The sequence below is a fragment of the Kryptolebias marmoratus genome, linkage group LG5, assembly GCF_001649575.2.
Source record: "Kryptolebias marmoratus isolate JLee-2015 linkage group LG5, ASM164957v2, whole genome shotgun sequence".
NCBI lineage: Eukaryota > Metazoa > Chordata > Actinopteri > Cyprinodontiformes > Rivulidae > Kryptolebias > Kryptolebias marmoratus.
This window is the reverse complement of record NC_051434.1, coordinates 19,440,882-19,453,039: the sequence shown is the minus strand read 5'-3', so window position 1 is coordinate 19,453,039 and position 12,158 is coordinate 19,440,882. Positions and strand designations below refer to the sequence as shown.

Here is a 12,158-nt window from a genome sequence, read left to right as displayed (position 1 = left end):
GACGTGGCAGCAAAACAAATAAAGAACAAACTAAAAACTAACATGGACAGGACCAGGAAACAAACAACCAGTAATGAATGACAACAATAGACATCAAACAAACCTTAGACAATGGACCAGCGGAGTGTGGAAGGCAATGACCGGGTTTTAAAGACTGAGGATAATTAAGTAAATGGAGACAGGTGACGTGATTACAAAGTGGGGACAGGTGTAGGTGTGGCCAGGAGATAAAGAGAGAGAGAGACTGAGGAGGAGCAAATGAAACATGAAACAAGAGACAAGACAGAAACCAAGCAAACCAACAAACTAAATAAAAACAAAAAACATAACACAGAAAAAACCCAAATCACCACAAAAGCAGGTCTGCTAAATAAAGCCATAACTTTGAGACTTCTTGTACGTAAACTGCAAATGGATTTGATTTACATTTTAACAACTTGAAAGTTAGTGGTGTTGTACAAGTACAGGTTTTAATTCTTTTTAGTCTGTAATGTTTTTGTCGGGCAGCAATGATTTAATATTCCAGTTGATGTCTTAAGAAGTTATTGTCTTCAGAACCAAACATTAACAGTCGTGTTTCAGAAGATAGTTACACGTTCAGAGATTTGGTTATTTTAATAAATATAAAGATAAGCCTGATAGACATACATGTATGTTGTTTTAGTTTATGACTGATCACAGATGCCGTATAGTTAAAAAACAAAAAACAAGCGCTTAGTTATTTTCCTCCTTTCTTTGATGCTAATGATGAGTAAAGAGTCTCTCATTTCCCACTCTGTCTGTTGGACCTAAGCACCTATTGTTGGCACAACAGAGATTTCTGATGATGATTATTCTTTAGATATTGCTGTGCAGCTTGGGACCCCCTGCAGTGTAATGAACAGGTTCCAGTAGGAGACACGTGGGGGAGGGGCAGCCTCCTTGTGCACTAATTCAGACTAAGCACTTTATACAATCAACCCTGCTTCTTGTTTGAACAAAAGGCAGAACAATGCAGAGCATAGATTAAACTAATGGCCGAATGATTTAATAAATACCCTTTGCTCAGATAATTAAAAAGTGCCTCTGAATCCAGAAATGTTTTTGTCTGCACTTGTTATTTAAAATAAATATAAAAAAACAGATATTTTATTCTGATGACTGATTAGGAAGTAGATGACCAAAAATATACGTGTCAAATTTAGTAGGGATGACTAGAAACAGTACTTAGAGCAACAATACACACACACATAAACAAAACCCAATCAAACAAAAGGTAAAGAGGGCTAATTGTTAATGCAATGTCTGCAGATGCTGTTCATAACATGGTGGAAATGTGTCCACTTCCTTTTCTTCTTTTCAGGCGGGTGTGTGTGGCTGTGAAGACGGCTACACTGAAGTGATGACATCTGACGGCCTGTTGGATCAGTGTACGGTCATCCCAGTGCTGGAGATCCCAACTGCAGGTGACAACAGAGCTGACGTCAAGACCATCCGAGCCTTCAACCCCATCCAGCCTGCAGCCAGCGCACCAGGCAGGGCCGGACGAACCTGGTTCCTGCAGCCTTTTGGTCCAGGTAACTCACTCTCTGGCTGTTGCTTCCATCAGCAGTGAAGTAAACTTTATGCAAACCTTTATGGGTTTTATGATTGCTTACACACTAAAATGAAAATTATCTCACAGTTAGAAAAATCTTACACTCAAGCATACAAACGTCAGCCCAGATTGGCACAGCTACAGGCATGACACCATGTGCATAGTTTGTCTCTGAAAAACACTAAACACATTTATCTACTTTGGACACATAAAGCGTTATCTCTTCTTGCTACAGTACTTCAGGACACTGACTTTCAAATAATCATACCTGTGAGACAATTGGTTAAACACAACCTCCAGGTGTGCAAACACATGTGCTTAATTAAAACCACATCAATCATCTATAAGCACTAAAGTGTGCAGAGATGGGCTTGAAAAACATAGAGGTTCTTCTCACGTTGCCTTGAATATGGGACTACAGCCTATAGGAAGAAAGTAAAAGTGCAAAATGTATTTGAGGTTGACCACACCAGTGTGTAAATAGAGAGATTATTTGAACTATGTGTGTTTGATCTGGCAACAAAAAACAGTTTTTCAAATCAGTGTATAATTTTACAAAAATTCTGGTTATGTTCTGCTAATTGGATGTGTGTTTGTCTTAAATGTGTGAAGTGTTTTAATACAAGTGGGTAAAGTTTCAGTGCAAATTCATGTAATGTTTTCTCAAGGTTGCTTTAAAGCCTATGCATTGCCACTATTAAAAAATAATGACCCAAAACAAAAACAGGAATCAGTGTCAGCACATCATATAGTTAAAGAACCGGTGGAAACTCTGTTCATCCTCATTCATTAAAGTCTGCATTCAAACACATTACTGACAAATTCTAAATCAGTGGTTCTCAAGTGGTGGGTTGCAACCTGAAAGTGAGTCACGGACTTGTTTTTCAGAGGGCCTTTATCTGCGTAAAATCAACAAGAAGAAGAAAAAAAATCAATGTTCTAGTTGTTATAGCAGTCACCCAGGATAATGAATAACCCAGGATAATGAATAACCCAGGATAATGAATAATTTTAATAAAACATTGTTTTACAATCAGTGGGTGGCTCCTCAGCTAAAGCTGCATATTGTGTCTTTTTTAAAACTATTTCTCAGTGGCTGAAGTTTTTATTTCATGTTTGTATACAAAAGTACTGTAGAGTTTGTGAAAAAAGGCTGAAGTTACTGAAATAAAGAGTTTTGGTTTGAATTAAAAGGCAGGTAATTAAACGTGAAAGGAAATATTTCCTTCTCTATCGTCACCACTTACTGGTTGTTTTGGTTCATTATCAAACTTGTTTTTTTTTTTCTTATGTTGGCATCCAGTGACATTCTATTCTACCATCTCAGGTTCAAAGTGGACCATATTTCATTCAATAAATTTGAGAAAATTTTGCTTGATTCGAGTCACGGCTTGTCGTTGGGAGTTGATAGTGGGCGCTGAAGCCAGACCGGTTGAGAACCACTGATCTATATAAACCCATAAAATCTTCCTGATGTGTTTAAAACTGTTGTGTTCTTCTGAAGAACATACCTGGAAAGAAAATCAGTGCCATGGTGATTATTGATTACAGCTCCGCAGGTGAATTAACATATTGTGTGTGTTTCTCTGTGTGCAGACGGGACCCTGAAGACCTGGGTGTACGGCGTTGCTGCTGGGGTGTTTGTTCTACTCGTCTTCATCATCTCCATGACATATTTAGCATGGTAACGTATCAAGATCTAGAGCAAGTTTTAACCCTCGTGTTTTTTGTTCACAATTTTTGTATGTTTTCATTCGACATTCAGTGATGTGATGGACGTCATTGTAAAGAGCAGACTCACGTTCATCGACATGGTGCAGGGCGTTTCAGCTTTTGGTATAGGCGATAAGACTCCAGGGCAGCTTTGTGGTTAGAGCTGTCGCCTTATTTGACCAATAACTGTAATGCTTTCAATTAAAAATAAATCAAGGCTGAAAGCAAGAAGGCTTACTCCAGGTTTCCTGCTACAGACCAAAAACATACATGTTAGGTTAATTGGTAACTCTAAATTGTCTCTAGGTGTGAGTGTGAATGGTTGTTTGTCTCTATGTGTCCCTGTGATGGACTGGAGACCTGTCCAGGGTGTCCCCCGCCTCTCACACACTGACTGCTGGAGATAGACACCAGCTCCCCACAACCCTGCATGGAAAAGCAGGTAAAAAAATAAATGGATATAAGGCTCCCTATAAGCTTGATCTTCAAATAAGAAAGTTTTCAAAAATACGCTTTTATTATTATTATTATTATTATTATTATTATTATTATTATTATTATTTAGATTAATTTACAGAGGGAATATATAGTTCTATGAAAAAGTGTTACACTATTCCTTTCCCTGTATTATTTGCTTCCCAGCAGTCAGACTTTCTTGTAAACATTTAAAGTGGTCATAATCACTAATTTTCCTTGGACTTGGACTTCTTGGACTTTAGCTGCTTTTTCACTCAAATTTTAGTCAAATTTTATTTAGGTATCACATTTAAAAAGAACTGAAGTTAACCTAAATGCTTTAAAGTTTAGCCATCTGTAGTTAGCATACGCCATTTGCAAGGGAGACTCTAAAATGTCTCAAAACACTGGCAGGGGTTCTTACTTGCTTTACAGGGCTGAGAGATGCTAGCAGTCTTGTCGCTTTAATCTTTTCAAACAAGTTCTAAAAATATATGATACAAATGTTCTCTTAAAATAGTTGCAGAGTTGTCACGGGCATCACCAGCATGTCCAGATCTCAAAACCACGTTGATGATAAATAATAATTGTTTAAAAGCTGCTCCAAATCTTAATTTCAAAAGTGTAAACCAGAAGACTAAATCCTAAGTGTTGGGGTGGCTGCCAAGGTGGGTACAGTGTGGGCAGCTAAATAATTTACACAACCTAGAATACAGTTTTGCAATATGTACACATAACTTTTTTTTAAAACTGGCTCTTTGGAGCACAGTCTAATGCAAGGGTTAGCAACCCTGGTCCTGGAGAGCCACTTCCTGCATGTTTTACTTGTTTCCCTGCTCGAACACACCTGATTCAGTGGTTAAATCACCTCTTCATGTTCTGCAGAAGCCTGTTAATGACACACTGACTCAAATCAGGTGTGTTGGAGCAGAGAAACAAGGAAAACATGCAGGATGGTGGCTCTCAAGGACCAGGGTTGCCTACCCCTGGTCTAATGGCTTGCAGATCACTGGGTCACAAACACTTAGAATTCAGTAAGTCAGCTGAAAATTAACCTGTTTTCTCACATTATTAAGCCACCAACTATTTTCTGTGAGATACCACTTGAAAGACCTGAACAAGACCCTGCAAAGACCAGCCATGATCTGGCTGATTTTCATTTTTTTTTATTGTTAACATTGTCATAATCCAGTGTAAGTGCTCAGTGTGACAAGCCACATTTAGAAACTTGTTGCTCTTTAAAACTGAGCCTCTGACATGTAGACCATCACTAGAAAGCCAAACAGTTTGAGTTTGAATGGAATCGATTAAATCTAGAACTACAACAAAGTAAAAAAACTGCAAAAATTCCAGCCTTGATTTATTTATTTTTGTGAACCCAAATGGTACTGATATTGGTTAAGTTTATTTATATATTAAAAATAAAGAACATTATGTAAATATTGAAAAATAAACGTTTTAAACTCTTGCCTCTAGGAGAAGGCTTTTTATTTTGTGAGGAGAAACAGTGATTTTTAACTCCCATCACATCACTGCTCTGTCACTCATTCATTTCATTTTTTATTTCATCCTCATCATTTGTCTTTTCGTTTCTTATTTTTCCCCTCCCTCTGTGCCTCCACTCTCGCACTCTGCGTTCAGTTTTTGTGGTTGTTGCCTTTGCCGCAAGTCGAGGTCCGACTCCCCGTCAGACGGGGCGTACTGGACGGACCCGGTCAGCTACACGGTGCCTTACACGTGTCCTGCCTGCCAGAAACTAGAGCAAGACGAGTTAAATTGGCACAGCCAGCCCCAGCCGCAGCCACAGCAGCAATATGAGACCCAGCTCCAGCAGCCTCCATCATCACAAGATGATTTACAGCTGGAGGAGTCACTGCCGCCGCCCCACTTTGAAACTCTCATCACTTAGTCAGGGCCCTGCCTTCTTCCTGTTACACATTCTACCTGACAAGCAAACAGTATGTGCCTAAACACAAAGTGCCTGTTCACTCATCTCAGTGGATCACATCCTGGAGGTGAGCAGTGCAGCTGCATCCCTTACACACTCCAACCGTCTGTGATCACTCTGAATACAAACTGCAGGCTGTTTTCTAAAGGTTTGTATTTATTAAAATACAAACTACATTATATCATGTGTTTTTAAGAAGTACTGATAAGGGCAAAGTCAGTAATTCACATTAAAGATGTACGCTTTTATTAAATGTTTGTGTTTGATCGAATGCTGGCAAAGATTTGAGGAGACACGTTTGTGTTTTCTGTCATTGTGCTGCCATCTAGTGGTCAATCAGTCACATTTCATCCATTTTCATACTCAATTTTTTTTACATCTACAAGTTCTGATTATTTTAAAAAAAGACTTTAAAATGTCTTTATCTTTACACTTTGAAGATTTTATATTTGTTGTTAACAACTGGTCTCTCTTATTGGCCCATTTTACTGTGTTTTGTCCATTCCCCCCTGTTTCTGAAACACTTTATGAATGGTTTAGATCAGGGATGGGCATCCCTGGTCCTTGAAGGCCACTATCCTGTATGTTTTACTTGTTTCTCTGCTCCAACACACCTGATTCAGTGGTTAAATGACCTCTTCATGTTCTGCAGAAGCCTGTTAATCAGCCATTGATTCAAATCAGGTGTGTTGGAGCAGAGAAACAAGGAAAACATGCAGGATGGTGGATAGTTAAAGCAGAAAAGCTGATGATTAAATACAAATGGAGTGCCTGGGTGATTTGTTTGTTCATTTGTGAAATTTGTTCATTCTGCAGCAAGAAGCCAAAGAAGCCACAGCGGCGGCAGATGAACAACAGACTGAAACCTCTGACTCTGGCCTACGACGGAGACGCCGACATGTAGAAGTCTTCCTTCCTACAGAAGTCTCTTCTGTTTAGGGACACATGGTTGCTTTCGAAGCCTCCTTAATGTCAGGGTCCGTGCTGGGCATTGGTCAGCAAACACACAGACAACGGTTTCTGTCAGGAAAAGAAAGTCACTGCATCTGTGTTCATTTGCAGCCTTGATGTTTCCACCTTTTAAAAAAAAAAAAAAATCATTTGAATCTTTACATGTTGCTTTGCAAGAGCCTTCACAAGTTCTCTGTCTTCCTTCGGAAGTCTGCCTTTGCTTCTTTTCCATCGACCACCACCTGTAGCACACAAACTGCTCCACGGAGAGGGGGAATCCAAAAGAGGTTTTGCTATAAAAGCACAAATACTCATTCCTCGTTTCGGTTGATTTTTTTTTTTTTTTTAAAAACAGCGTCGTTGCATGGGTCCTTCCGTCTCTTCTTGCTCTCGGAGAACCTTCGGATTTGTCTTCGCCAGACGCAACTCACAAGGAGGAGAAAAGGAAAGGAAAGCGAGCCTGATGAGTTCCAGTGCTGCCATCATGTCTGTCTGCCTCCCCCTTCTCTGTTTTTCAGGCATAATTTTGCACTATATTAGTGCAGCATGATTTGTACTTATGTCTCGCTTTGCCATACGAAACTGCCTCTCTCAATGCAAGATGATGTACAGTCTTGTGCTAGAAATGTAAAAACTCTACCTTTTTTGCTAACAGATCTCAACAATGTTTGATAATTTTTTTCTATTATCTCTTGTATGCTATTTGACTTAACTTGATGTAAATAGTTTTTTTTTTTTTGTGATTTCAACTTTAGTATCTACTGTACAGCTTCACGTCCAAAACTCTACAGGAGCTCATTTCATCTCTGACGATCTTCTGACTGTGATATTATTTATTTACTCTTGTATAATACTTAAATTCTGTCACCGTCATATGCGCGCAGTTTATTCAACTGCAGAATGATTATTTTCTTGTTTAACTGCCCTCCTTGTGTTTTTATGGTTTTTAACACTTCTCAGGGAATTTGTCCCTGAAATGAGGTTGTGTATTTTGAGAATTTGATCCACTTCTTTTTTTTTTTTTTTTAACATTTAAATGCGGGAAATGAAGTCACTGCGACTACCTGTAATTAGTTATTTATTAGACACTAGTAACAAGAGTCTCGGATAGATGGGAACAGGTCTTTTTTTTTGTCTCCAATTCAAATAACAGTTTTCCGCCATCTTAACTTTTTCCCCCCTCAACATTTTGACTGTCACCTTAAAAATCTGAAACAAAAGAAAAAAATCTTTTTCCACAATTATTATATTGTTTATGAGTGACTCTAAAGCAGCGTCATGCTTTAATTGTGTAATTGTACAACAGCTTCCATTTCTCAGCGTCTCCGTCAGTTCTCCTGAGCTCCTAACAGACCAAAAGTTGTTTCTGGATAACAGATCTGTCTAAAGTCCTTTGTTTTAAAATAGTAAACAGAAACGGGAAGTATCACTATGTAGGAATATCTTGAAGTGAAACCTGAAACCAATCACTGCCTGATGGATTAGTTCAGTCTCCCAGAGTTATTATTTATTATTTATTGGATATGAGAGTTCATATCAGTGCCTGAGAAAAAGGCTTTTTAATGTTCTGTGGAATTTGTTGCGAGTTTATTGGAATGTTTATTTAATTTATTTTTTTTCAGAGTATGAGTTGTAAATACATTTCTTAATATTTTGTTTTTTTTATTATTATTATTATTATTATTATTATTATTTATAAACGATGTACCATAATGTATTTCTTCTTTTTACTGCACAATATGACACACACTCACGCACTAAAATGAAGAAACAAGCAAAGAGAAACACCGGAGGAGCCAACGTTGGTCTAAAAGCAAAAATGGTAACCTTGTAAAAACGAGAAAAAATCATAACAAAACAAACAAAAAAATGTCTTTTTCCTACTGTTTGTATTTTCTTTGTATTTGAATAACTGCTGATAATAAACAATTAAAATATGATTTTTTCTGTACTGCCCTTGGTCCAATATATTTATGAACGGAGTGTTGATCCAGGTGTTTCACAGCAGCTTACAGAAGTTCATGTTAAAGGGGACCTATTATGCTTCCTTGAACAATTTAGGATAGGTCCCCTTTAAAATGTACGTGTTTTTGTCTATGGGCTATACAAAACATGTTCATTACATTTAATGCACAAAATCATTCTCAGATTTTGAGATTTCACCTGATCAGTTCTGCCTGTTTTGAGCTCATTTCAGAATGAGCAGTTTTAGGGCTACTGTGCTATTATGCAAATTAGCTGCTGTTGGCCACGCCCCCCAACTCGGTGTCCCGTCTCAAAACATAAAAACTCTCTGAAGGATTAAACACTGTGGATCTGACACACATTTACATCGTTATTAATTCAAACTCTGAGGATTCTGACTTTGGGACAATGTCTGAACCGACATTTGTCGAGTCAGAAACCAGCAATCAGTTTTATTAACATAGTTCTAATGTTAGTTTAGACAAACCTGCCGTGACTTTAACAGAGACACGTTTCTGGGACAGGTGAGCTGTTCAAACTACAACTTTCTTTGGCAATATCGCGGAGACATTGCCATCAAAAATAAAATGAAGCCACGCAGCTCTGTTCTCCATGACTGGGAGAACATGCATTACCACATGTTCTTTATTGCAGCCGACAACAAAACATTTTTCTTTTCCAGCAGACGTCGTTCAGCAGTAAAACCAGCAAAACAAACATGACGATTTTCTTGTAATGAAGTGGGCGGAGCTCCACTTGGGTTGCTAGGTGAGGGGCTGGGCTCGGATTGTGACGCAACAATCCCGAGGTTTTTGAAACAGGTCGTTTTGCAGACACCAAAAAACATTTACTTATTGTCAAAAAACGGCTGGGAGGTTTTTTTTTTGTGTGTGTGTGTGTGTGTGCTTGGACTGTTTCTAGAAGCAGTAGATACCCAAATGGAAGTACAAAAACATGCAAAAAGTGAATGTTGCATAATAGGTCCCGTTTAATAAATTGTTCAAATTAAAAATTAGTATTCCCTGTAACTCTAAATCCAACGTTTTGAGCAAAGATGTCACTCAATGTGTAACATTTAAGTATGTGTTGGGCATGAATGGCAAAATCTTAAACAACGACCTTGCACAACCTTTTAGAGCTCAGAATGTTTGTTGAAAAGGACTCTCAGCTATTACCACACCAAATTTTAGGTCAATATCTGTAAAATTGACTGAGCTATAGATAGTTTTTATATTCACTAATATTGATTAGCTGTGACAGCCATCTTGAATTGGGGTGACTCCCAAAGTTAATCAGTTGTGGATGAACATCCAGTAATTACTTTCTAGGAATTTATTAAAAAAACATTCAGGGTTTCATGAAATAATTTGCTAACAGACAGTCATGGTTGATGCCAACATTTAACACTAAAGTTTTAAGTAAATATATTACACATGGTGTAGTGAACAGTGTCTACTGTGAATCACTCTCAGCTATTACCACACCAATTTCTAGCTCAATATCTGTAAACTTGACTGAATTATAGCTGTTTTTGTTTTTTGCTAAGATGTGGTTGGCTGTAGCCACCATCTTAAATTGGGTTGACTCCAAATTCAAATCAGTTGTTGATGGAAATCCACTGGTTATTTTCGGAATGTTTTATTAACATCCATTCACATGTTCATGAGATATTTTGCTAACAAACAGACAGAGTCAACCACAATAGTTATTGGCAACATTTTAAAAACAGATGTTTCTTGATCAGTTAGAGCTTAGGATATGTGTTGGGGGATGTGTTGGGGGATCACTCACAGCTACTATCTGGCTGAGTTACAGCTGCTTTTGTGTTTCCCATGGTCACCTAGATATGGCGGCCATTTTGAATGGGGTTGACTTCAAAAGTTAATCAGTCGAAGAAGTACATCCAATGATTCTTTTCTTAGAGTTTCATTAAACATGTTGCAGTGGTTTATGAGATATTTTGCTAACAGACAGACAGACAAACAAACAAACAAACACACATACACAGGCAGAAACATTATTCCCCTGGTGACTGGAGACAATAAATCCAGATAGATACAGGATCATGAAGTCTTGTCTACTCTTTTTGTCCATCAGCGCAAACAAAAAAGTTAAAGCCAAAAAACAAACAAACAAACAAACAAAACACTAAGAACCTGCCATTCATACTGTGTCGCAATAATATTATCCACCACCAGGGGCAGTAAAAGACTGCAGATTCGCCCTTTGACTCTCCGTAATTTAAACTAACAGTCTGCAGTCGTATGAATAGCCACATTTAACATTCAAATCTGTATCTTTAAACATTTTTTTTTCTCTTTATGAAAGTGGTACCACTTATAGCCTCAGAAGCCTTTCCAGACTCTTTTTCTTCTGAGCTGCAGTTTGTGTAAAACTTCTCCTAAAAAGATAAGATGAGAGTGCTTAGCTGGAGAGGGAGGGGAGGTCAGTGCAAATTAACCTCTGTCTAAGAATCTGAGCTGCAAACACAAGAACCCGAGACACACACAGAGGTCAAACATTCCGTTCAACCTCGGAGATGCACACAGTTATTCTGTCATTTACACCACACTGTATTTTTTTTTTTTTTTTGGGGGGGGGGGCGCTCTTTCTTAAAGGAACGTTCCGGCCATTTTGAATTGCGGTTCTGTCCTTCTTCAAGCCTTGAAGGACTGCATGTCACCCACCACTTTTTATGCCAGAGTCTTAAACTAAGGTCAGATTATGTTGATAAACCTTGTAAACGAAGTTATGCATGATCTCCTGCAATACTGCAAGATCTTGCAAGAAGTGTTGGCATTCGGAGTTTGTGTTGGGGACGTCTTTCCTAATATCACCAAATCTGGCTCAATATCTGTGGAACTGATTGCGTTATAGCCATTGTTGTGTTGGCTGAGGCCAATTAGCAGTGGTATCTGTCTTCAATTTATTGTCTCCCAAATTTAACGAGCTGTAAACGTACACCCAATTATAACTTTCTGAGAGCTCCCCCGGTGGTTCATGAAATACTTTGCTAACAGACAAATAAGCTTAACATCAATAGTTAAAGCCAAAGTTTTAAGCAAAGTTGTAGTTTTGGAAGTATGTGTTGTAAGTGAATCTCAGCCATTACCACATCAAATTTTAGCTCATTGTCTGTAGAATTGGCTGAGTAATAGCTATTTTTGTTTTCTGAGGATGCCTACCTGTGGCGGCCATCTAGAGTTGTGTTGAGTCCAAAAGTTAATCAGCTGTAAATGTACATCCAAAGATTATGTTCTGAAAGTTTCATGAAAATCCATCCAGTGGTTGATTAAATATTTTGCTAACAGACAGACAGAGTTAAATTTTAAGCAAAATTATTGCACAATATGCAGTGCCCAAAGTATGTGTTGGATATGGTGCTTGGCTACTGCCACACCAAATTTAAGCACAATATCTGTAAAATTGGCGGAGTTATAGCCATTTTTGTGTTGGCTATGGTCGATTAGCTTTGGTGGCCATCTTGAATTGGGTTGATTCCAAAATTTAATCAGTTGTAGATGTACATCTAATGATTACTTTCTCCCT

At 38.2% G+C, this 12,158-nt stretch overlaps 1 protein-coding gene across 2 annotated transcripts in view; it reads left to right on the top strand.

Annotated features, from left to right (window-relative positions):
- Nucleotides 1–8,711, top strand: part of thsd7aa (thrombospondin, type I, domain containing 7Aa) — a 119,724-nt gene extending 111,013 nt beyond the window's left edge. The window contains exons 26-29 of one of the 2 annotated variants that reach the window (XM_037975817.1): nucleotides 1,343–1,556; nucleotides 3,173–3,260; nucleotides 5,387–5,760; nucleotides 6,510–6,627. In XM_037975817.1, coding sequence (XP_037831745.1) covers nucleotides 1,343–1,556; nucleotides 3,173–3,260; nucleotides 5,387–5,654 — 570 coding nt within the window. In that variant the 3' untranslated portion in view covers nucleotides 5,655–5,760; nucleotides 6,510–6,627. Of the gene's footprint in view, nucleotides 1–1,342; nucleotides 1,557–3,172; nucleotides 3,261–5,386; nucleotides 5,761–6,509 lie in introns of both variants that reach the window. The other variant, XM_017430699.3, reaches the window with a different exon arrangement.
- Nucleotides 8,712–12,158: the final 3,447 nt, after the last annotated feature.